Below are 25,867 nucleotides of genomic sequence, written 5' to 3' on the forward strand. Positions count from 1 at the left end.
TAATATGTGAATCAGAATCCAGAAACCAAAATGACTTATAGTTTGAAAAGCAGACAAATGGATTGACAGGTAAAAAATAATATACCCCACTACTTCATAGCTTGGTTACAATAACTGACTAAGGTGTTCATAAAAAGTGTCTCCAAGTGTTAACAATCATTAATTTTCGGGTATTTTGTAGGAGAAACAAAATAGAGCAAACTAGTTTTCCAGACAATCCTAGAGCATATATGAACATCCAAATTTTTAGTGTATTTTTTCTTATTTAACGTGTTCTTGTAGGGTAAATTTGCTTTATATTAAAATTTTGAACTGATGATGCATCCCAATGTTAATTGTAATATTTATTTTATTGACAGTCTTATCAGATAAAACAACTGTGATTCTTGACAGTTTATATTAAAAGCTTTTTTCATAAAGCTTTCACTTTCCCTAAGAATCTTTTCATAAACTCTGTCCATTACTTCACTATTTAAAAGTTTTACAAAGCAAAAACAAATTACTGTATTATTAATTATATTTAATTGCCAGCAATAAATATCAAATCACTTCGAATGTTTGTCTTCATCATTAGAAATATCTTTGTCCTTGGTAGGTTCATTAATTTTATGTAAATCAGCAAAGGAAACTTGACCACTTCCTCTCTTAGCTGGTTGAGCCTACAAAAAAATAACAAGATTGTGAAAATCAGCATCAAACAATATCTTTTGGATTGGAATGTGTGTATATATGAATTGTACTATTGCATAAATTAAAATGTAATGATTCTTTAAGATAGATTCTTAAGATGAATTATTTTTTTATCAAAGGGTCACCTTTGTTTCGACTTGTCATAAAGGCAAAAGAAAATTTGACAGAGATTGATTTGGTTTCAAACCTTTGTGTTTTTTACCATTTAATTCCCTTATATTAAAGAGATATTTGATCACTTAAAATCTTCATAAACATATGGGACACTTTTAGAAATTTCTATTGTGTTAAGGACAATTTGGTCTGCAGACAAAAAAACAACAGCATCACATCATTATAGGATTACAATTTACCTGAGAAGGATCTGGTTTCCATCCTATAAAATTGATTATTTGGAAAGTTGCAGGAATACCACCTTCTTTACCAAACATTTCTGAAAAATAGTTAAATTTTGAGTGCAAAGTATTAATGGTTTATATAATGTTATAAGTACATTTTATGGACCTGAATATCATCAAGAATATCTTTCTGCATAATTGTCTTATTTAAAATTTATTTGTAGTAAAAAAACTATTGGTGTTCCACCATTCAAAAACATAACTGTATACATATATGTATATTAATGTCAGTTCAGATTTAATAGTCTTACATATATTGTCTACAAAAGTGATGTTGAAATCCTCCTACAATCATTAAACTTAATTCAGAAATATGTCTAGCCTGAATAACAAATTCCCAAACATGCAAACACAAAAATAGATTCGATCGCATTGATGAATACCCCACAAATAACTATGTTACATTACTTTTGATTGGTTAATTTAGGGACAACAAAGCAGTTGCATAAATAGAATCTATAGTTACACAAAATAATACTAAAGATTTGTAATTTCAATGATTGTATAAATGGATATGATGTTAATATTTCATATGTATTAGAGAATTTTTTTGATAGCTCATCAGGAAAGGTGATGTTAACTAATTCCAACAAAATAGCAAATTTGAAAAAAATAATTACGGTAATCTTCCAGAAAATATAAGCTGAGGAAGACAAAATTGTCAAATAAAGTATTACAGAAGCAAAAATGTTCAGAAAGGGTTATTTCAGTCACTTGAAATGACTTTGTCATCTAAGATTGCTATTTTTTTCATTAGAGAATTGTCTTATTTTCCTAGATTTCAAAATGTGAGTTTTAAAATCTGAACAGCAGTCAAATAACCCAAACCAAAATTTATAATTTTTTGTGGATGCTATTTCATTTTTAACATGGTTATTTATCATTCATCTTTATAACGTAACTAGTTCTATCAAATTATAATACCTTTATATTTAGTGTTAGCTAGTTCTATAGTATTTCTATGCAACATAGGCTTCCTTGACCAGGCACAATTATTTTCTCCCATTCCTGAAATATAAAAAGATAGTTTGCTTATGTATCCATTATACATTGTACTGCTATTTTAAGGGCATACGATACTGTTTTGATCCCTTATATACAATTTGTTGAAAAATTTCAATATAGGCTATTTTTTGCCTGATTTAATCAAATATGTCATAAAAATATACCTTCATGTGCTACTTTTTGAGTTAAATGATGTCGAAATTTTGTCTATTTGCTAAAAATTCAAATTTGTGGCCGTATTATCTTTTCAAAAGAAAGACATAACTTTTTTGTTTTAAAAGATAAACACAAACTGTTTTTTGTTTAATAATTTGTAATTTCTATGTTTTTATAAGTATAATACTCTAAAAATTCATGCATTTTTTATTCAGAAATAACTCATATTTAACAAATGGTCATGAATTGAGAAACAAACATCATTTTTTGCTGTATACATTTTGTATTTATCAAAATTAAAAAAATTGCACTATTTACAGTTTTTATAAAATTAGGGCGACATAATCTCCCTGCAAAATGAAACAAAATGGTCATTTTAAAAAACAGGGGTCCATGCACTTGTTTTCAAATTAAATCAGTTTGAATGATAAAAATCAGCCAAAATATGCATCTTCTCCAGATATGTCACATTTGACTTCGCGAAAATAACATTTTACTTTAGCAACGTCATTACCTCCCCTGTAACTGCATCGTATGCACTTAAAACAGCATGTTCCAGTTAATTCGAGAATTTCAAACAAAACAGAAAAATATGCTTTTATTTTACTCCACAGATATTTTTTTTGCAGCTCTGAAAGACTAGTGGTTTTTCAAACAAAACGTACTAGAAGTCTAATTGATCCAAAGCAATTGAAATTGAATAAGTTCACGAGTACAATTATCTCCCCTTTAAAGACTATGTCTTCAATGTATGCATATATCTTTACAGTTTGATTTATTTTTCAAAAAATTAGAACACTTCAAATTTCTAACCTTTGAGATCATGCATCAACTCTTTTATTCCAGGATAAATAACTGTCATTTCATCAACATCCTACAATATAACGTATACACTAACATAAAATCTATTAATGATTGATGTTATATAATTATTCATAACAGATAAGTGTTATTAAAATAGAACTATGACTCTTGTGGACAGTTGTCTCATTGGCAATGATACCGCTTCATCTTTTTTATATGACTGTTTATGTTTATAATAGAAGATGCTTTCAAAGTAGACAAACTCGGGTTGTTGTCTCTTTGACACATTCCCCATTTCCATTCTCAATTTTATCTATTCATAAGGCCATGAGACTGTTGTTGTATAGTCTTCAGTATTAATTATTTATCAATGGATGTCAAGCATGCAACAATCAATCATAATGAATTTGTCAATGTACTTTTGTATAAATATACAAGATAAAGATACTGGTTTAGATGTAAATTATGAAATTTTGAAATTCTTTATAATATGACTAGATGATACTGTGGATTCATTTATTTTTGTGGGTATCAATTTTCGTGGATTGCTGAAAACATTGCATATTCGTGGATATTTGATTTCGTTGTTTTGCCAATCTCTGTACACATAGCCTATTGAAAATTTGTTAGATGTTAAACATTTGAATTCCTGGTTCACCTGTACCAACAAATCCATGAAAATTGATATCCAAAAAATAATAATGAATCCACAGTACCCCTTTACAACTATTTGCTTAAAATGTTATGACATGAAATCTACATGCTTTGTTATTCATCAAAGGTTCTGTTTATTCATGTTTCTACTGTATTAAAAATAAACAAAAAGAAGAACTAAATCAAGGTGTGTGGAAGTCTTCAGTAAACAAAACATGATTTTTGCAGTGTAAACAATGAAACGATATCCAACAGGAATGGAAATAATTCTGAAAATATTTCTTAAATCAACATTTTATTTTATTGGTTTGGCTTTTAAACTGTTTTGATCTGAGCGTCACTGATGAGTCTTATGTAGACGAAACGCGCGTCTGGCGTATTAAATTATAATCCTGGTACCTTTGATAACTAATTAAATACAAATTATTTACTTCCAAATTTATGTTTTTAACTTCACATGAAAATCAACTCTACCTCATTCAAATAACAATACAATAAAAACTGTTCTCTTTTATGCAAAACAGTAATACAGAATGACTTACTTACTATAGTTAGTAAGGTGAAGCCAGAATTATTTAATAAACTACCTAGATCTCTAACATCTGTAAATGGTGATATATGTGGAGCAAAACCCTGTAAAGATAATTTCATACATTTAGCATTCAATTAATCAGTATGAAGAAATTATGAAATAAATGCTTTTCAGTTCTAGCTACAATCTTTTAAGAAAATTTATCCAAATATACATTTATACAATTTGGCTTTCCAGATTTACACTTGCCTTCTTTTATCAAAAAAGAAATTCTAAGCAAACAAATTCAGTTAATTAAACAAAAACTAAAACAACAACACATTCATGTTATGGTGATGACAATAAAACAGTACAAAGCTAGTACCGGTATATTCATTAATTACCAAAAGTCATCCTGACCCTAAAGTACAGTGAATTAGGACCAAAGATAAATATTAATATTGTGAACAGAGGCATTTGTTTTATAATGCTTACTAATTTCACAACAGTCAATTCTATACATAGTTTTACATACCCCTTCTAATTCTGTCTCAGCTAACTGTAATGATACCCTTAATTCAAATAATGTGTCTCCTCCAAACATACATCCAATAAAAGCACCATCATTCTTTAAAGATTTTTGTACCTGTAAAAACATAGAAACATAGATTCAATGAATGAATTATATCCAGCTATAATCTACATAAACATAATACGAATAAAAATAATACATGTACTTTATTTCTGAAAAATTTAATTAAAATTTTTTATTCTGATATTGTCTATTTTCTATTGGAATTTTAGGTTACCAATGCTCTTCATCTTTATAATCTATCAAATGCAAATATCTCTGATGAGTCTTATGTGAATCAAATTAATATCTTGCATACCAAGTTTTAAGTTCATGCATCTTTGATTTTTTACAACCACTGGGTAGATGCATGTGGAAGTTTCTTTCTGAGGGTATCATTAGTCTAGTACTACTAGTACATGTCCTGTAATAAGCACTTTAGTGCTGACTTGAAACCTCATTGGTGGGTTCTTCTGTAATCCAAATGTTTATAAAATGTTGGATTACTTATAAGTAAGCTAAGTATTTTCTATCGCAGATATAGCTTTCCTAAGCCATATTTGGCACAACTTTTTCAGAATTTTCAGTTATTGGTGCTCTTAAACTTTTTAATTTATTTGATTTGACTTGCAACTGTTATGATTCAAGCACCACTGAGAAGTATCATGTAAACAAAACGTGCATCTGGCATACCAAGTTTTTTTTCAAAATATCATTTGGGTCTGACAAAGTTATTGTTGTCTAAAACAAGAATGTGTCCAAAGTACACGGATGCCCCACTCGCACTATCATTTTCCATGTTCAATGGACCATGAAATTGGATAAAAAATATAATTAGGCATTAAAATTAGAAAGATAATATCATAGGGAACATGTGTACCAAGTTTCAAGTTGATTGGACTTCAACTTCATCAAAAACTACCTTGACCAAAAACTGTAACCTGAAACATGCACTTTCATTTTCTATGTTCAGTGGATAGTGAAATTGGGGTCAAAAGTTTAATTTGGCTTTAAAATTAGAAAGATCATATCATAAGGAACATGTCTACTAAGTTTCAAGTTGATTGGAATTTAACTTCATCAAAAACTACCTTGACCAAAAACTTTAACCTGAAGCGGGACAAACGGACGAACGGACAGACAGACAGACGGATGAACAGACGCACAGACCAGAAAACATAATGCCCCTCTACTATCTATGTTGGGCATAAAAAAAAACAATAAACAAAGGCTGAACCTAAAGTGGCTAACAACAAAATGCCTCTAATTACACACCAGTGTATAATTAAGGTATAAAAATATTATGTATATAGGTTCAAAATTGGACATTTAAAACAAATTTTGTAAAACTTAAATCAGTGTGGGTACAGTAAGATATCAAAATGTGGAAAAATAAACATCCAAATTAGTTTTTAAAAGTTGTAGAATAGTTGCAAAGAACACCAAGAAATTTCCAAGACTACAACCTAAAAAATTCAATACTTTCTTCACATAAACACCCTTGTCCCCATGACAATTAAAAAACAGCTAAGCTGTATAACATCTAAATACACAACACATGTTTGTCATGACGCCATGTCAGATAAATAAACTTACCTGTCTAAAGCAACCAGGAAGATCATTAACCCAATGTAAACTGAAAAATAAAAAACAAACTGTTTTCTTTGTAATTTGTAATAAATATCAATTGTTGGGGTTCTTAATATTTGTATAACCATACTATTTGTGATCAGTTTAAATAATGTTACAGTATTACTTGTGTAAGACATCTGGAACGAAGTTAACTAGATACATATCCATATCTTAAAAGTAAATGAAGATGAACAAAAAAACAATCTTTAAACTGTGTTACATTTCAATAGTAACTAAAGATCTCCTTATAGCATTATATTTTCCCTATTGATAAAAGACCAATAATTTTTTTCTCCATTTTATTATTTTATATAATATTTCAGTGTCTATAAATTAAAGCTATTTGTTCTAATCCACTTCATCAAAACTGACACTTATGGTGGCAATATTGACTATTGGAGCAGACCCAATTGACATGCCGAAATGCCTTTTGATGGCCATTCAGTACTTCACTTACATATTCAAGACATGAAAAGTTCTGGTCTGACACCAAAAGGTGTATTTCGAATGCAATAAAATATAATATTCTTACCTTAAACTACTAACAAACATATCTATAGAGTTTTCTTTAAATGGTATAAATTCTTCATCTACAACCATATGATGTGTTATAACATCTTCTGGTTTTTCACATTGTTTCTGTAAAAGAGAACATAATTCTAAGGTATAATGTTTGTGCTCTTTAACAATTTTTATATGCATTTATAAAATATACAGTTTAACTAAACCACTTGACAAAGTCTTTGTTTATTATTATAAAGTAAGTTTCTACAAGGAAGTCAATCTTCTAAAAATAGTTACACACAGTCTCCTCATTAATACTGCATATAGTTGTAATAAAGAATAATTGTGCTTACCAGTAGTAATTCAGTTATTTCACACTGGTATACAGTCTTTACCATTTCTTTCTGAAGATGTTTTGAAACATAACCTCTACCACAGCCCAAGTCTACAAGTACATCAAATTCCCTGCAATTGAAATTTACATTTTAACATGGTATTCAAAATATCTACATGATTTCTATGTGACTAGCTGTGTGTTGGATTATTGCTAACTACCGGTACACATTCTTCATCTGAGTTTATAGTCAATTTAAGCCATTAAACTACCGGTACATGTACCTGATTTTGATGTGTCTTCAAATTAGTGTATTTCTTCATCAATGCTGAAGACACCACAAAAATAAAAGCAGTCATATTAAAACTATTGAATTAATTAATAAAATTGAGAATGGAAATGGGGAATGTGTCAAAGAGACAACAACCCGACCATTGAGCAGACAACAGCAGGTCACCGACAGGTCTTCAATGCAGCGAGAAATTCCCGCACCCAGAGGCGTCCTTCAGCTAGCTACTAAACAAATATACTAGTTTAGTGATAATGAACGCCATACTAAACTCCAAAATTGTACACAAGAAACTAAAAGTTAAAATAATACATGTATGTTAGCTTTTTTTATGAGTCATGAACCTTTTTTTTCTCTTTTGGTTATATTTATTCAATACATTGTACATGTACCAAATTTACCTTACCATTGTAAGGAAGCAGCATAATAACATTTTTAAACAAATGTAATTAACTAAAACAATTTAAAGAACGGTAAACTTTAAGCAAATCTCTTTACCTTTTAATGTCACATATTCTATCAAAAGTTCTGTATCCAATCTAAAATACAATAAAAATCATGATAATAATATAAATGTAACTGGTCTGATTGTCAGAAAATGCCATCCTGGTTGTAAAGATTGTTGCCAATCTTTAATTTAAAAACAATATCTTTGAATTCTGGATATTAAATAATGACTAAACAACTTTTAAAAGTATAAGAGATTATTATTATCAATAATAATAAATACAGATTAATGAAATACAATAGATTAAAACGTTTGAATGAGTTTTTCGTGTATGCAAAATTACCTCTTGGAATCTTTGAAGATCTGTTTAAATTCGTTTCGTTATAAGAAAGATCCGGTTTTTATAGACCTTAGCACGCCTTATCCTTGCGTGTAATAATATAGTCCGTTACCGGTCAAGGTTAAATGTGTTTATAAAAGTTATCGAGAATGTAAACATAGAATTATACTGAAGGAATGGACAATTTCATCCGACTTTACGCCAAATTACGAATATAAAGCAGGTAAAATGCAGTTACTAACGAAATGTAGTATTAATAACAACTGGAAAACAATTGATGTTTCCCGAATGCCACATGTTGGCGGAATTTCGTAACGCAAAATAGGAAACTGTCAATTTTGCCGGGAACAATATTTTCGGCTAAACAAAACTATGAAACTATGATTAAACATTCATAACACTGGTAAATAAAAATAAACAATTAAACCTTAGTCTAGTTTGATGTTAGTTGATGTAAGCTCAACATATCTTTTAAGTAATAATTTTGAAATGTTGAGTAAAAAATAATTTTTGAAATTAATTACAAAATGTTCATTGTCATGATTGTGAATGTTCTTTAAATATATGAAATATAAGCCAAAATGACTAAATTATACTATATTCTCAAGACTCTATAATTAAGCACAGTGTTATTCTGTAATTTATTATTTGTTCTCCCTATTATTTAATCTATTCAATTCCGACAAAATACATCTAGTCCTCATTACCTCTTATAATTACTTAAAATGTTAGATATTCGAACGAAAGACTGAAAGGAGTAGTGTTGCATGTTAGACGCGGACAGGCTAACACGGGTCTCTCGTCCATTTAGGCCGGCAAAATAAGGCCCTTATTTGGCCCAAAAATCACTACAAATTTTAGAGTTATCATACATAATATTAAATAATTGAAAACTTTTCTAAGATATAAGAACCTAAGAAAAACAAAACAAATTTGACATCGAACAAGCTACCATGGCAACAAATCATGACTTAATTTCGTGATTTACCTTGTTTTTTCATCAAATTTTAAGTATATTTTAGATTGAAAAAGTATGTGCGCACCCGAAGAAACAACTTTATACTTGGTGAGATTATGCCAATAGTTATAATCAAGCTTCTAAATTATTTTGTTGTTTCTTGGCTGCGCAGGATGTTTCCATTACAGAAATAAAGTTAGAAAGCTGCATGAATTCCGTATTTTGTCATTGTTTTTGTGAAATCAGAACATTTTATGACGTCGTTGTGACGACTTCAGATAAAAATCTTTATGTTTTTCATTTATATTTCTTGACCTGATGCATTTCTTAACACTATGTTCCAATTTGAAATGGTTATCAAACATTTTATTTTCTTGGGCCAAAACTAGGCCTTAATGCCCCTCCTCCTTTCTTCTTGTTTTTAAACAGCCCTGCAGCCAGTTGTACGAAAGTGTCATTAGCCTAATGTGTCATTAAGTCTTCATTAGCCTAATGCATCATAAGGGCTTAATGAAGACTTAATGACACATTAGGCTAAAGAAACATTTGTACAACCGGCTGCTGGCATGTAACTGTTGATCTAAAGCAAAAATAGAAATACTTGCATAACTAATTCTTTTTGGAGAAAACTTAGGGGAGATAATTCAAACAATGAAAAGAAAAATCTAACAAATTTTATACTAATAATGGCAAAAATTATATACAACTTTACGTAAATAAGATTCCTATACATGTTGACTGTCTGGCTGAATTTTCATGATCAGGAACTGTCTAATAGTATACACCTTGTGGCTTGTCGCTAATACTGACTGGCTCGGACGCTTGAACTTTTAACACATACAACAATCACTTTTTCATTGTTGCATCAGCTATTTTGTTTTAGGACGTCAAACTTTTATGCAGGGGAACCTGTGTGGCGGACAAATAGCGATAAGGTGTATTGAAAAATGTATACAATTTCTGAATCTCTTCAGAGTTGAATGTGATTCTAGAAGTTTGCCCTTGAAATTCTCGGTTGGTTCTGAGACTACTATTTATAGTAGTCTCAGGTTGGTTATACATAATAATAAACTTTCTTTTGAGTTAACACACAGTAGCATTATGTATAATTTTTGTGCAATCGGGTTACATAAGTCATGAATATAAACAGTTGTATAAGTTAATCTTGGCAAAATCTATATACCTCTTCCTTTACGTAATCATAAACTTTGTAGTCTTTCAATAGTGTAGTCCGCTCTTTTTGTAGCTTCTTCGCATTTCTGTCGAAAACATTCATAACTGTCTCTGGTTTCTTGGTTGCTAAACATCTCCTTATCATAAAATGTGGGTTCTTTATAGTTTTAGCACAGTTTCTGTATAGCCATGTAAGGTGACACCAAGAACAACCAGTTGATACAGTTAAAACCATGGCCACCTTTTCCCCTGGTTTCAAAATTAGGGTTTATGACGATCAAACAAGATCAGGTCACTTTCAACTTTTCTCGGCCGCCATCTTGGTAAATTCACCGAAAAGTCTGCATGAAACTACCTGTGATTGGGTAATTTAAACTAATCAAATTGTACGACACTGTATAGATGTTATCTTAAGACCACAAAAATCAAAATTATTCCGATACCAAAACGGCCATTTATAATTTCTCTGCCGAGACAGGCTAGAGGCGGATTTAGGGGGGGGGGGGGTCCAGGGGGCCTGGGCCCCCCTTTTGAGAAAAAAATTGGTTGCTTATATAGGGAATCATGAAGGGTGACGGCAGTCAGTGGGCCCCCACGTATGAAAATGTCTGGATCCGGCGACTGCAGGCGAGTGTGTATGGACGTCATGTTGGTTACTTATTCCCTATTCGTTACCTATTCGTTACTTATTCCCTATTCCCTATTCGTTACTTATTCCCTATTCCTTATTCGTTACTTTTTCGATTTTCAATATCCTTAATTTCCCCTTTTTATATTTTATAATTGTGTATACTCTTATAAATATCTGGTAATAGTTCTAAATTTGTCGAGGTAAAATGATCTTTTTATGACCTATTTATGTGTGTTTGTGCTTAACCGGTCCTTTTACTTTAAGTTCGATACTCATTTGTTCCTTATTTGATTTTATCGGCGTTCTACCTTTTAAGTGCTTTATATCCGTATATTTTGGTTTTGTTTTTTTTCAAAATTAGAATACCATAACCTCTTAACTGCTAGGACTGACTCTGAATTTACTGATAACTAATCTTTCATTTTTTTTTTATTACAAATATCAAATATAACATTATATTACTTTGAATGAAGGTACATTTTCAAGCGGATCAGTTTTATCAAGGATTTGTATAGTTAGACAAACTTTACAAGTCCTTGGTTTCATTATGTACATAAGATGACAGTCATATTAAAACCAGTCCCTAAATCCAAAAGCGTTTGTATTCTACAAGCGCTACTGGATTTCGGGACAATAGTGGGGGCTCAGTGTGGTTTTAATCGGACCTTTCAAGTTGAGTCTGAAATAAAAATTGTCTTACAGAGTCTTATCTCAATTGCTAAATATTTGACCAGTTTTGTTGAGTCAACTATCCATCACTGGTTATTTTTAATATAAAGTTTGATAGTGACGGGGCATTTTTCAGGTTAAGCCCTCTTCTTCTTTTCTTACTGAACCAGTCCGTACTTTTACTTTTTCTTTTTTAAATTTACTGTGGTTATTTAGAATCTTGATAGTGTCATGTTTCATTGTCGTCCGTCTTAGCTGTTGTTCATTTTTTTAAAAGTGAAAACCGATTTAAATTGTTTAATAAGTTCAGTATTTTTTTTTCTGTCGCTTATCAAATTGTCTTTACCTTCAGATGCTGCTACATGATTAAGTACCCCTATATTGTCGATCATTTGCCCACAAGTTGAAGTTTTCTTAAATTGAATATTTGTATACGTTAATTTGCTGTTCCTAGAAATGTGAAGACAGTTTTTGATAAGTCTTTTGTAGACGAAACATGCGTCTGGCGTACACAATTCTAATCCATTCCTGGTATCTAGGATGAGTTCGTTGGAAAAAAGTATTTGATTTGTATTCTTATAAAAAAAAATATAATAAAGAACGCTGCGTTCCAACTGCCCTTAATATGCCTGATATTCATAATTTATGATGAAGACATAATCTTTCAATCAGTTTAACTGAAGTCTGGAGCTGGCATGTCAGTTAACTGCTATAGTCACTCGCTATAGTAGTGTGTTGTTTTAAAATTATGTATTATTGTCATTTTGTTTATTTTCTTTGGTTACATCTTCTGAAATCAGTCTCGGACGTCTCTTAAACTGAATTTTTAATGTGCGTATTGTTATGCGTTTACTTTTCTACATTGGCTAGAGGTATAGGAGGAGGGTTGAGATCTCATAAACATGTTTAACCCGGCCGCATTTTTGCGCCAGTCCCCAAGTCAGGAGCCTCTGGTCTTTGTTAGACTTGTATAATTTTTAATTTTAGTAGTACTAGTATCTTGTGTATGGCGTTCATTACCACTGAACTAGTATATATATACATTTGTTTATAGGGGCCAGCTGAAGGACGCCTCCGGGTGCGGGAATTTCTTGCTGCATCATAGTGAAGACCTGTTGGTGACCTTCTGTTGTTGTCTGTTCTATGGTTGGGTTGTTGTCTCTTTGACACATTCCCCATTTCCATTCTCAATTTTATAGATATCACAAATCTGATTGGAAACTTCAGACATAATAAGGATAGAAATCTTAAGTTCCAATTGCCTTTAATATATATAAATGTCACATATCTTAATAGAAACCGCAGACAGAATAAGAACAGACATTCTAATTAAGTTCCAATTGCCACTAATCATAGATAGCACAGATCTGATTGAAAACCGCAGACAGAATAAGACATCGTTGTAGTTTGTATAGGTAAGACGCACATTAAATTCGTGAGGAAATGCCAGGTTGTAAATTTTACAGGAAACACACATACAAAATACATCAAAATCATAAATATTATACACGTTGTATCATCACTTTGTCTCGTTTTTTGGCTCCATTTTGGTCTTTTTCAATAGCTAGCAATCTGAAATAAATGAGTATGTCACGCCTGTAGCTCTAGCTGTTGAAATATGAAAATAATTTGCTGATGTTAAACATATACTATGTTTTCAATCTTTAATAAACGATTCTTTTATAACGAAGTTACAATAAAAGGTAAAGGGTGAGAAATTTTAAGTCATGTAAAAAAAGGTTAACAGATAAGAATATATTGATATCAATTGTATTTGGGTTTGAAGTACAAATATCGTTGTAAGGCAAACGTTCATTCAAGTCGTCTACATTAGATAGTGTGTACACGTTGTGTAATCATGGTTCAGGCCATAGGATACATGAGGATATCACTGTTCATAAAAGGAAATTTGTCGTATTTTCAGTTTATTCAAACGTTTCTAACAAGGACAACAAAGACTATTATTATTAGCTTTATTAAACTGAAGTTCTTTTAGATAACTACATTTAGCATGTTTAATACTTTCAGAGTTACCACCAGTAAGTAAACAGCAATGACGGTATTTTTTAAAAAAAAAAATGTTGATTCATTTGTAAGAAGTTTTCATTTCCCCTCTCTAAAACTTTCCACAAAAGAAAAATCATTACAATAAAAAAAAAAAGATATTGGCGAGTACACCGAAGTGCCGAACAGAAATGTTGTCAATCAAGAAATCCAAAGCATTACGCATGACTCTGTCTGTCTAGTGACAGTGAGGTAGCAAAGACCGTACTCTATTATTACAACAGACGAACGCAAGACCTTGTTTATCAAAAGTACATGATTACATTAGCGTAAAAAGTTTATCATTTATCCGAATATGTGGCAGAAAATCCCCGTGAAAAACAGAATTCAGTATGTATGAGTTTTGAGTCTTTGTAGCAATAATACCAGAATAACATGATTTTTAATGGTAGAAATTAAGTGAACTAGCCAGAAGGGCATTCAATTTAGGAGTAGTAAAATTGACAGGAGCTTGATTTTATAGATATAAGAAGATGTGGTAGCTGTGCCAATGAGACTCTCCATCCAAGCCAGAATACTATATATTACGTACTATACAAGTGTGGACACAGATGAGTGTGGATAGTGTGTTTGGATGTTTGACAGTGTCTTATGACAATAAAGTTCTATGTTTTTCCTATATGGTGTTAATAACTGTGTTGCACGGTGACAACCGATCTGAGCATTAGGAGTGTTATTTATTTGATATTTTGTTATGTTCAATACAGACATGGGGAGACAGTAATTACATTAGTTACCAAATGATTATGATAGAACATGTTCTACATCTTTGGTTTTGGATACATTTTGTAGCTGGGAATTGTTAATTTCTGTGTCGATTTGGTCTCTTGTGGAGAATTGTCTCATTGGCAATCATACCTCATCTTTTTTTATATGTATTTGCTTACTATTGGTATGGTTCTATTTACATGACTTTGTGGTGGATCGTCAGTATCATTAGTAAAAAAAAATTTAAAATGTCGAATTTCTTCCTCAGATTAGAATACATTTATTGGTTTTAAGTAATGACAATGGCTTAAGTCTGACATGATTATTAGGGCTAAATAAGATCGGAAGTAAACCTCTGTGCTGATTTATATCAATTCTTTATATCTCCTCCAAAGCTGGTCGAAGCAAAGACAAATTTTGACCAAAATAAAAATGATTTCACCAAAAGAACCTATGTGAGCATGCTTCAAAGACTCATAACTGCTCCAAAAGTAATCTGATCGAATTTGAAGCATGTCAAGCAGATATCATCAACATCTACTTAATAAGTCTTAAAATATGTCTAAATACCTAAAAAGCTATTTAGTACTCAAAAGGTATTGCAAAATTATTCCTTTTCATTTTTTGTTTTGTTATATGGATACAAATATAAGTGATACATGTACCAATACAGTATTTGTTGTGGTATGCAAGTGTAGTAATTAGCATTTACTGTAACAATGTTAATTCACATAAATTAAGAAAAAACAAATGAATGGAACAGATACTCCGCAGGGTGCTGCTTTATACGACTGCAGAGGTGGAAACCTGAACGGTTGGGGCTAGTATGGACACAACATTCAAGCTAGATACAGCTCTGAATTTGGATTGTGGTTAAATAGTTGACACAACATAGGTTTCTGACATATATTGAATGTGGTCTATAAAGAACTTCAACTTAAAAATTTTAAATTGGACATTTACCTATTTTGGTCCAATATCCAAAATCTAAATACATGGTTAAATTCAGAATATCATAGAACCCGAAGAATTAAATTTTTGATCGGACCAACTTGAAAACTGGGCCCATAATCAAAAATCTAAGTACATGTTAAGACTCACCATATCAAAGAACCCCAAAAATTCATTTTTTGTTGAAATCAAGCTGATTTTAAATTTGGACCCTTTGGACCTTAATGTAGACCTATTTAAAAACAGGACCAAAAACTAAGAATCTTAACACGGTTAGATTTGGCATATCAAAGAAGCACAATAATTCATTTTTTTGATGAAAGCAAACAAAGTTTAATTTTGGCCCCTTATTCCTTGGGACCAAAACTCCCAAAAATAATCCAAACCTTCCTTTTGTGGTCATAAACCTTTATAGATTTCTATTAACTTATGCTAAAGGTATTGTTAAAAAAACCAAGAAAAATGCTTATTTGGGACCTGTTTTTGGTTCCTAAATCCTACCCTGTTGGGACTAAAACTACCAAAATCTATTCCAACCCTCCTTGTGTGGCCATAGACCTTATGTTAAAATATCATAGATTTCTGTTTACTAATACTTGAGTTATAGAGCAAAAACCAAGAACAATGCTAAATTTGGGCCCTTTTTCCTAAACTGTTGAGACCAAAATAGTACCCAAAATCAATCCCAGCCTTCCTTTCATGGTCATAAACCTTGTGTCTAAATTTCATATATTTCTATTGACTTTTACTTAAGTTAGAGTGCTAAAACCAAATGTCTTTGGATGAAGACGATGACGCCAACGTGATACAAATGTACAACCAAAAAGTTTTCAATTTTTGTGGTGGTATAAAAATGATCTCAAATCAAATTTCTAATGGAGTTTGCAACAATAATTATTCAACTACTCATTTTAATAAAACATTAAGTATTAAAATATAAATGTCATACAGTCATGGTGATGATGCCCCCGCTAGCATATAACGTTAAAAGGGTACATAAAGTGAAGCTGCCAAAAATTGAACTTAAACTGAGTTTAGAGGTAATAAGCATTATATACACATTTCACTAAATTTAGTTGAGACAAACTTGATATATAAAAGTAAACCATATTATATGTCAAAATTACGGCCAAGGCTTACATCGAACGACAAGCTATAAAGGAATAAACTATAGTAACTGTTAGGATATGCTTCAATTTCGACTTGAAGACGAAATGCAAGTTTGAATTTCTTTCCAAATGACGTAGCTGTAATAATTACGTAATCAAACACAAATTGTTTGCTGCCTTATCCGCGCATCATTATTATTTTGTCTTTTAGTTTTAGACTGGGTCAAAAGGTTTTTGATTCCTAGTGTCTATTTAGTTTTGAAGTACTGATCAATCTTATTAAAATATAGATTTCTGATATAACGAAATCAGAGATCTATATTTTAATTAGATTGATTGTCAACAAATCAATGGTATGCCACATTATTTTTGAATTTATTTAAATTTAAAGCGTTTTTAACAGATGTTCTTCCCTTATATATATATCAAAGATAATATGATCTCCAGATGCCATCGACATGTCTTCTAATTTGTTCTCTTTATACAGAATTTCTTTATCTGTGTGGCTTGAATGATATTTATTTAACCGGTAATGACCACATGCATCGATGATAGATATGATGAATCTGAGCAGATACAATGTTTCCGGGTAATTATCATCAATATTTACATCTGCTGTGAAAGACGAAAACTTAAAGATAACACATCTGGTAGAATGTTAATATAAGTACGAAATAACTGGTATATAGTTCTTCATTTATATCAAAATTTGGTGTATATCAAAAAGATCATATCATAGGGAACACGTGTACGAAGTTTCAAGTTGACTGGACTTCAAATTCATAAAACAAATCGACTTAAACTTTAACCTGAAGCGGGACAAACGGACGAACGGGCGCACAGACCAGAAAACGTAATGCCCCTTTACTATCGTAGGTGGGTAACAAAAGTCTGAGGCAATTGCCTGTGTGTGTATCTGCCACATCCATGATGTCATTTTGTATACTAAGTACATAGGTAGCTTGTTGCGAGACACGTTTTCAGTCCCTGACTAGTAAACGTAAACACTCTTTGATCAAACGGCGCCTTCATCCCGGTAAACAAGTTTGTAAAGGATTCGTTTGTTTAAATATGTTAACTCGTAAAAACCATGGTATATATAGTACTTGCCGAATATCTATTGAATTTATGGTTACTTTTTTTCATCCAGAATATGCATGAAGACGCTAATCAAGCAAACAACAATCAATCGATCATACACTTACAACCGGTAATTATACGGTTGTTGTCGAAGTGCAGAAGTTTCATTTCAATCAAGGATTTTGGCGAAGGATTATAAACCCATTATAAAAACGTCTTTTTAAAATCTATAAGCTCTATGATCGTGCTTCGTGGCTTTACAGTAGACGGAAACACTTCAGACGTGACGATGACAGACGTATTTCCGTCAACTATCTATATTTGTAAAGTAAAACTACGTCCTATACCATTCTATTCATGAAAACATGCAGATCATCATCTAACATAGAAAAAAAAGAATTACATTAAATTTTAAGTAAGATTTAATTCGAAGTATTCAGCAAAAGTATAACCTAGCATGAAAGCTTCATGACCTTTTGTGGAGTTGTTCAAATCTAAAAGGAACCGCACTATCACTATTTATCCTAATATGCAACACACATATAATTGCTATTTACATTATGCACACAAACTTTTTATAACTACACTTTCTCAATTGCACATTTCCCAACCTCATACAAGTAAATGATGAACACCTACAATATATACAAAAAGAAGCCCATTTCTAATGGTGAACTTTTAATAATCCTAATGTGATTATAGACTATGATATGACACACGGACTACTTGGTTTCTTGCTACCATTTGTAGTTTTGGGGTTTAATTTATCCGTTGCTACTTTCACCACAGTTTCAAAAACTTCCTTTAAACCAATACTATTTACCGCCGAACACTCAACATATGTTTTTGCACCAACAGCCTTTGCAGTTTTTATACCGTCCTGAATCGAAATAGCTTTTTCATTTTTTGACTGAAGTTCGTCTATTATTGATTGGTCCTCTCGTAAATCTGTTTTAGTTCCAACAAGAATAAATGAGGCTTTAGGAGATAAAATTCGTATTTCTGTAAGCCAATTTTTCTTGACATTTTCTAGACTTAATGGGTCCGTCACACTGAAGCACACCATGAATACATTAGTTCCTACAGTAAATAACTCTCTCATCCGTCTGTATTCATCCTAAAATAGAAAGCAAAATAAAAGCTACTTATAGTTAAGCCAGATTAAACATCTATATTCTACATTAAGAATAATTATGTACAATATGAATTGTAATGACATAAAAATAGTAACTAGTAAGTCAACCAATGTTAGTAGATTGGGCGAGGACTACCGACTAACAAGTAGATTGGGGTCAAATAGTTTATACTAGCAAAACCATGCTAAAAATGTATATCTTAGACAACGTTACAGTGTTCAACTCTTACTGTTGGGTTAAAGTTGCAGTACATAGCTTTTTGATGTCGTCATTATATATTTGCCTTTAGTCTAATGTTCTTGATTGAGCCTTTGGTGTCTTTTCTAAATTTTGAAATATGTATTACTTTGGATCTTTTATTCCAAATCAAATAAAATGGTCTGTGTCCATTCCTGAAGGACATTTGGTGATTTGTAGGAAGATATATCTTCTCCACTTAATTATATGTTCACTGTTTTGTTTTCAGTTGTTGCCTTACAACTCGGGTATAACGGGTATAACAGCATGCAGTGACGCTCTCCATATATATAAATACTTTCTGCTGCATGTGACTTTGGAACACAGGCATAACTGCAGTTGTACTCACTATAGTATACATTTTTTTGGCTGTTGCCTTATAGCGCGAGTGTAACGACAGTAATACATTGATTTTACTGTATATTTAATAAATAATGTTTAAAAAAAATACGATAAAAATCAATCGAAGTCAAACTGTTTTCATGATAAGAAAGGCTTGTTTTTCGTTTTAGAGTTTGTTTTTTTTGTTAAAAAGAGCAGTCAACAAATGATCCGTAAGTTAACATTGACCACATATCACGGTCGGAGACTGGTCTTATAAACTATCACTAAAATGTATTTAATATCAATATATATTTGTTTATCTAAACAACTATTCAAAGAGTGTATATACTTAACCTACCAGACCAACTGTATCTGTAAGACCAAGTTTATACTGCTCTTCATCTACATCAACAACCACTGGCACTTCAAAAGAATTACTGTTTCCAGCTAAAAAAAACAACGTATAAATATATATCACATTAGATCAATAAATTATCATTTCGTATGTTTAATCACTACCATTTCCGCTTGAGATACCGGATATAGCCAGCTCTATTCCAGAGACCAAATCAAATGACACAGAAGTTAACAACTGCATGTCACCGTACGACCATCAACAATGGAAAAACCCATACAGCGTATTATAGTAAGACGGAAAAGTACCCGAAATGACAAATGCTTAAATATAACAATTCAAACGAGAAAACTAACGCTCTAATTAAAGTACATTTTAAACAAAACATAACTATGGTATACACCAACAAACGACAACCACTGAATTATAGGCTCCTGGCAAAAGACAGGCACATATAGAATGTCGCGGGGGTAAATATGTTGGCACCACTTCCTCCTCTCTAACCTTGGAAAGTTGTACAACATAAGTGCACACTATAAATGACTTAACTCGTCAGATAGGTACAATGCACAAAAAAATCCTAATCCTAAAGACACAAAGTACAGATCTGAGAGACTCAGTACTCGCAGTTACTAAAAACTATTCCAAAGCCAACAACAACTAATAGAAATTCATCATCCAACTGATTTAGTGTAAAGACGTCATTAACAATCAGAAAGAATATGTCCGTATGCAATGCCAAAATATAGTTATCGACAAATTGTAGAACCGTGAATTTTCATATGCATGTGTAAAACAATAATATTCATTTTGGTTTGAAATTACTGATAACAAATTCTATATTTATACCAATAAAATAAAATATTCAAAGATCTTATTAGAGTGTCGAATGGTAACCTTTTAAATACGTTTATTAAAAGGATCGGTTGTATTACGCCAGCGCTTGTATATGGACCCTGTTAATGGAATACACGGGAATGGTTTTCTTTCAGATGAAAGGGTAAAATATAGGAACCCGTTAGAAATTCATTTAGAAAAAAATAAGCATATATTCCCCACAAACCAAAAATCTGGTTCGTCTAGACAGTCCATTCGTTTTTTATGCGTTTTGTTATTTGATTTTGCCATGTGATTATGGGCTTTCCGAACTGATTTTCCTCTAAGTACGTTCGGAGGACGTGTTTTTCAACGGCATCCCAATGGGAACAAACTGTGCCCCTCTACTTGCTGACTTGTTTCTTTATTATTATGAGGCTGACTTCATGCAGGAACTTCTTAGGAAGAAAGATAAGAAGTTAGCAATATCCTTTAACTCTACTTTCCGCTATATAGATGACGTTCTTTCACTAAACAATTCAAAATTTGGTGACTATGTGGATCGCATCTATCCCATCGAATTGGAGATAAAGGATACTACAGATACAGTTTAGTCGGCTTTATATCTTGACTTACATCTAGAAATTGACAATGAGGATCGGTTGAAGACAAAACTTTACGACAAAAGAGATGATTTCAGCTTTCCAATTGTGAACTTTCCATTTCTAAGTAGCAACATTCCAGCAGCACCTGCATACGGGGTATATATCTCCCAATTGATACGATATTCCCGTGCTTGCGTTTCCTATCAGGATTTTCTTGATAGAGGGTTACTGCTCACAAGGAAGCTATTAAACCAAGAGTTCCAAATGTGAAGTTGAAATCATCCCTTCGTAAATTTTACGGACGCCATCACGAGTTGGTTGACCGTTATGGAACGTTTCACAAATGATATCGGATATGTTCCTTACGTCGTAACTACAATCCCCTTCCCTTTCATGAATTTGACCTACCGAATTAGACTATTTACCGAATTTGTAATCACATAAGCAACACGACGGGTGCCGCATGTGGAGCAGGATCTGCTTACCCTTCCGGAGCACCTGAGATCACCCCTAGTTTTTGGTGGGGTTCGTGTTGTTAATTTATTCTTTAATTTTCTATGTTGTGTCATGTGTACTATTGTTTTCTGTTTGTCTTTTTCATTTTTAGCCATGGCGTTGTCAGTTTGTTTTAGATTTACGAGTTTGACTGTCCCTTTGGTATCTTTCGTCCCTCTTTTTTTAAAGTATTTTTGTGATTTTGCTTTGTGTTTCGGATCGGAATGCAGAAGAAATTGACACCTACTCCGCCTCCGGAAAATGCTTTATAAATTTTATACATCAATTACATTACTTAAAATTATCTTTATGCATGAATGCAGGAAACCCCTTATAAAAACATACAGAAAGAAAACCACTAGTGCTCAGGTTAACATGTAGTCCGTATATTGAAAGTTTATTATAGGTGAACCAGACGTCCATGCAGCTGCAACACATTCTCGTTCAAATAGGAAACTACTTATGTCATGAACCAACATTAACGTTTTCACTACCCAGATAGGTTTGTAAACTTTTACATAAAAAATCAATAAAATCTGTTTTAAACAGACAAGTCAGCATATTTACACCGTAATAACGCATACAAACATAATATGCACACAGATTGCTTTCTGAATATATGTTTGTTTACTGTTGTCATCGTTTATAACCATAGTAACTTGTCTTTATTTCTATATTTCTTTACCCAATTGAATTCAAATATCTGCTTAGTGTCTGTAAACAAGACAGGGACGGAGGTGAAAACTTCTATTATAATTCCAAAGTTCAATGGACAATGTTTAAACAAGCCAAAAGGTTAAGGAGAGAAAATAAAATTCATCCTAACCTAAAATTAGATATGATAATAAAAAAATTTGTAAGGGTTCTGCGGAACCCAGTGTCTCGACTACTTTTGCTGTAAATCGCAGGCTCAACAAAAATGAGGAAAAAAATCAATAAAAATATTCCTCTTAATACTATCTTTTGACTGTATAAAGAATCTTCTGTCCAAGTTTGGTGAAAATCTAGGATTGTTAATGAATGTAATAAATGTTTTGAAATTTTTAACTGCAGACTGTATGTAATGTTAACTGGAAGAAAATCTTAGTCCATTTAAAAGTAAAATACAGAAAAAATGGATTTATCTTTTTAAAAAATTTACTTCTGGATATTATCTTATGATCATAAATAAGCTACTGTCCAAGTTTGGTACAAACCCAGGATAGTTTAAGAAAGTTATTAAAATTTTAAAAACTTTAATCACAGAGTGAATGCAATGTTTCCTCGCACAAAAACTAGGTCCTTTTAAAAGTAAAAAACGGAAAAAATGGATTTTTTTTTTAAATATACTTCTGGATTCTATCTAATGATCATAAACAAGCTTCTGTTCAAGTTTGGTACAAACCCAGGATAGTTTAAGAAAGTTATTAAAATTTTAAAAACTTTAATCACAGAGTGAATGCAATGTTTCCTCGCACAAAAACTAGGTCCTTTTAAAAGTAAAAAACGGAAAAAATGGATTTTTTTTTTAAAATATACTTCATGGTTTCTATCTTATGATCATAAACAAGCTTCTGTCCAAGTTTGGTACAAACCAAGGATAGTTTAAGAAAGTTATAAAAATTCTAAAAACTTTAAACACAGAGTGAATGTAATGTTTCCCCGCAGAAAAAAACTAAGTCCATTTATAAGTAAAATACGGAAAAATGGAATTTTATTTTTACAAAATTTACTTCTGGATACTATCTTATGATCATAAACAAGCTTCTGTCCAAGTTTGGTAGAAATCCAGTATAGTTTAAGAAAGTTATTAAAATTCTAAAAACTTTAACCACACAGTGAATGTAATGTTTCCCAGCAGAAAAAAAACAACTAAGTCCACTTATAAGTAAAATACGGAAAAATGGAATTTTATTTTTACAAAATTTACTTCTGGATACTATCTTATGATCATAAACAAGCTTCTGTCCAAGTTTGGTAGAAATCCAGTATAGTTTAAGAAAGTTATTAAAATTTCAAAAACTTTAACCACAGAGTGAATATTTGTGGACGCCGCCGCCGACGAAGTAGGATCGCTTAGTCTTGCTTTTTCGACTAACGTCGAAGGCTCGACAAAAAAGCATACAACTACTAGTTTTGCCTGTTTCACATTTACATTCTATTCCAAATAAGGCCAGCCATTTTGTCACCGTTTGAAGGGAAGGAATTTAACGTCGGATTAAAAATACCCACAGCCCACGTTTGCTTTGAATTAGAAAAGTGGTTTCAGAGTCTGACTACAATCGTGACTGACACATACTGACATAGTGGTCAACTTGAGCGTGAAATTGCTGAATCAGCACGATTACGACAACCACCAAGCGTGCACTAATTTTAATAAAACCGCTCGTATACATCTTTCAATTTGTTTGAATTAAGTCATAGTTTAACCATTGCATCTTTAAATAATGTCATCTCACTTAATCATCAGTAATACGACCAGCTGAATTAGAAACCTAGAAGGCAAGCACCACTGACGTACATAGGCCTTCCGTATATATAGTGTTAATCTTTCCAACTAGTGTTTAGGCACAGATAATAGTTCAATATCAAAATCGGGAAGTCATTTTTATTAAATTGGTTATTTTTTTATGAAAATACATTTAGATTAATATGGACGTAAGTTTGAACTGATTATTTTCATTTTAACTCTGTTCTGGTATGAAACATATCGGGCTAAATCTTATTACTTTTACTTATTTATTTATATGGGGATGATTTTTTTGTATGGAGATATAGTTACATGATAATGGGAATGTATATACATGCTCATAAATGATGTTGCCAAGAACAGGATGAAAATGAACTTTCTATCTCACAAAATACAGTAAACAATTGTGTACAAAATCGAAAACAATTCTAACTAGGCTGCACCAGGTGAAAATTAATATTACTTCTCTACAAAATCCCCATTGAGAAAATCAAATGGTCCTCTTTTTAAAATATGTTCGCCTTACGAAGTTCAACATACATTTCATTCGAACTAATATATCTATGTGAACAATAGAGTCAAGAGTTTAAAGTATGTAAGATACTTGAGTTATTGACATCTCTTATACGAAAATCTACCATTACTAAGTGTTTAAGTATGTCACCGATTGTTCTCATGACAGAAAGAGAAAAATAGAAACGAAAATGATACCAAGATTGTCTCAGATGTTTCCTTAGTACTAGACAACAAAGTTAAAAATAAAGTTAAAATTTGTTTAAATAATGGATATAACTAAATTACAAACCTCTTCCTATAGTCATATGTTCATAAAGTTCAGGCACATCTCCCTCCGGAAACGTATTTGTAGCATATGTCATCAACAAGCAAGTTTTTCCTACCCCGCTATCGCCGACTGCAGTCACCTTAATCTTTTTCGGCTGAGGTTCGCTTTCCTCTGCCATTACGGCAGGTTCTTTCGTAGTTTATCAATTCTTTCTAAGAAATATTTGTTTTACTATCTCAATGTTTAATCATAGAAAACTAGTTATAATACTGAGGCTGTATTTCCGCAAATAATCTTGTAGCGACATCCGGCCACATGACTATGTAAATCTAACAGTTCACATCCAGTAAACAATTTACAGTAATAATGTCAGGATATTATAAATAATTAGGAAATTTTATAAATATTCCTAATAATACGTTTACTTTTTGTGTTCTCTGTATCAAAGTAAAATATCATCACTAACAAAATTAATGTCAGTGAAATCTACAGCTTAAATGACGCATAGAAAATTGGTGCATATATACATATAACGGAAATAAATCCTCGAACACTATTATTTTTTATAAATAATATAATTACCGGGTAAGTGAAGGATTGATAAATCTTATGTTAGGACAAATTACACAATAGTAGTCTCGACGTTAAACCTTAAGTTTAATGAGATTAAGTTGAGGAAAATAAAAAAATAATTGCTGAATTCGATGTTAGCATGTCAATTTACAACTATTCGTCTAACATCATTGACTTCATACACAAGTTCCAAAGATATAAATTATTTCTATAGAAAAAAGATTAAGAGTACCTGTCAATGCGACAGCAACCGAACGACATAACCTGAAACACAAAGATTACTATGGAGTCCCGACGATAAATCTCAAATTTAATGAAATTCAGTTGAGAGGAAACAAATAATTGTAGAACTCGGTGTACGCATCTAAACAGCCATTCATCTAACACTGTTGATTGCATTCACATTTTTTTTCC

The 25,867-nt window shown here is 31.7% G+C and overlaps 2 protein-coding genes across 2 annotated transcripts; both read right to left on the reverse strand.

The window, feature by feature from the left end:
* Positions 1 to 503: 503 nt before the first annotated feature.
* Positions 504 to 10,822, reverse strand: LOC134712207 (arginine-hydroxylase NDUFAF5, mitochondrial-like). The gene is made up of 11 exons (XM_063573531.1): positions 10,478 to 10,822; positions 8,047 to 8,087; positions 7,279 to 7,390; positions 6,954 to 7,060; positions 6,386 to 6,425; positions 4,754 to 4,864; positions 4,254 to 4,340; positions 3,063 to 3,123; positions 2,013 to 2,096; positions 1,044 to 1,123; positions 504 to 659 (listed from the first exon to the last, which is right to left on the reverse strand). The coding sequence occupies exons 1-11, from the start codon at positions 10,700 to 10,702 to the stop codon at positions 546 to 548; spliced, it is 1,062 nt and encodes a 353-aa protein (XP_063429601.1). The 5' UTR covers positions 10,703 to 10,822; the 3' UTR covers positions 504 to 545.
* A 7,261-nt stretch (positions 10,823 to 18,083) lies between these two features.
* LOC134712208 (cdc42 homolog) lies at positions 18,084 to 25,386 on the reverse strand. Its single transcript, XM_063573532.1, has 3 exons — positions 24,902 to 25,386; positions 19,735 to 19,823; positions 18,084 to 18,796 (listed from the first exon to the last, which is right to left on the reverse strand). Exons 1-3 carry the CDS (start codon positions 25,056 to 25,058, stop codon positions 18,383 to 18,385), a joined length of 660 nt encoding a protein of 219 aa, XP_063429602.1. The 5' UTR covers positions 25,059 to 25,386; the 3' UTR covers positions 18,084 to 18,382.
* Positions 25,387 to 25,867: the final 481 nt, after the last annotated feature.

Source organism: Mytilus trossulus, chromosome 3, assembly GCF_036588685.1.
Source record: "Mytilus trossulus isolate FHL-02 chromosome 3, PNRI_Mtr1.1.1.hap1, whole genome shotgun sequence".
Lineage (NCBI taxonomy): Eukaryota > Metazoa > Mollusca > Bivalvia > Mytilida > Mytilidae > Mytilus > Mytilus trossulus.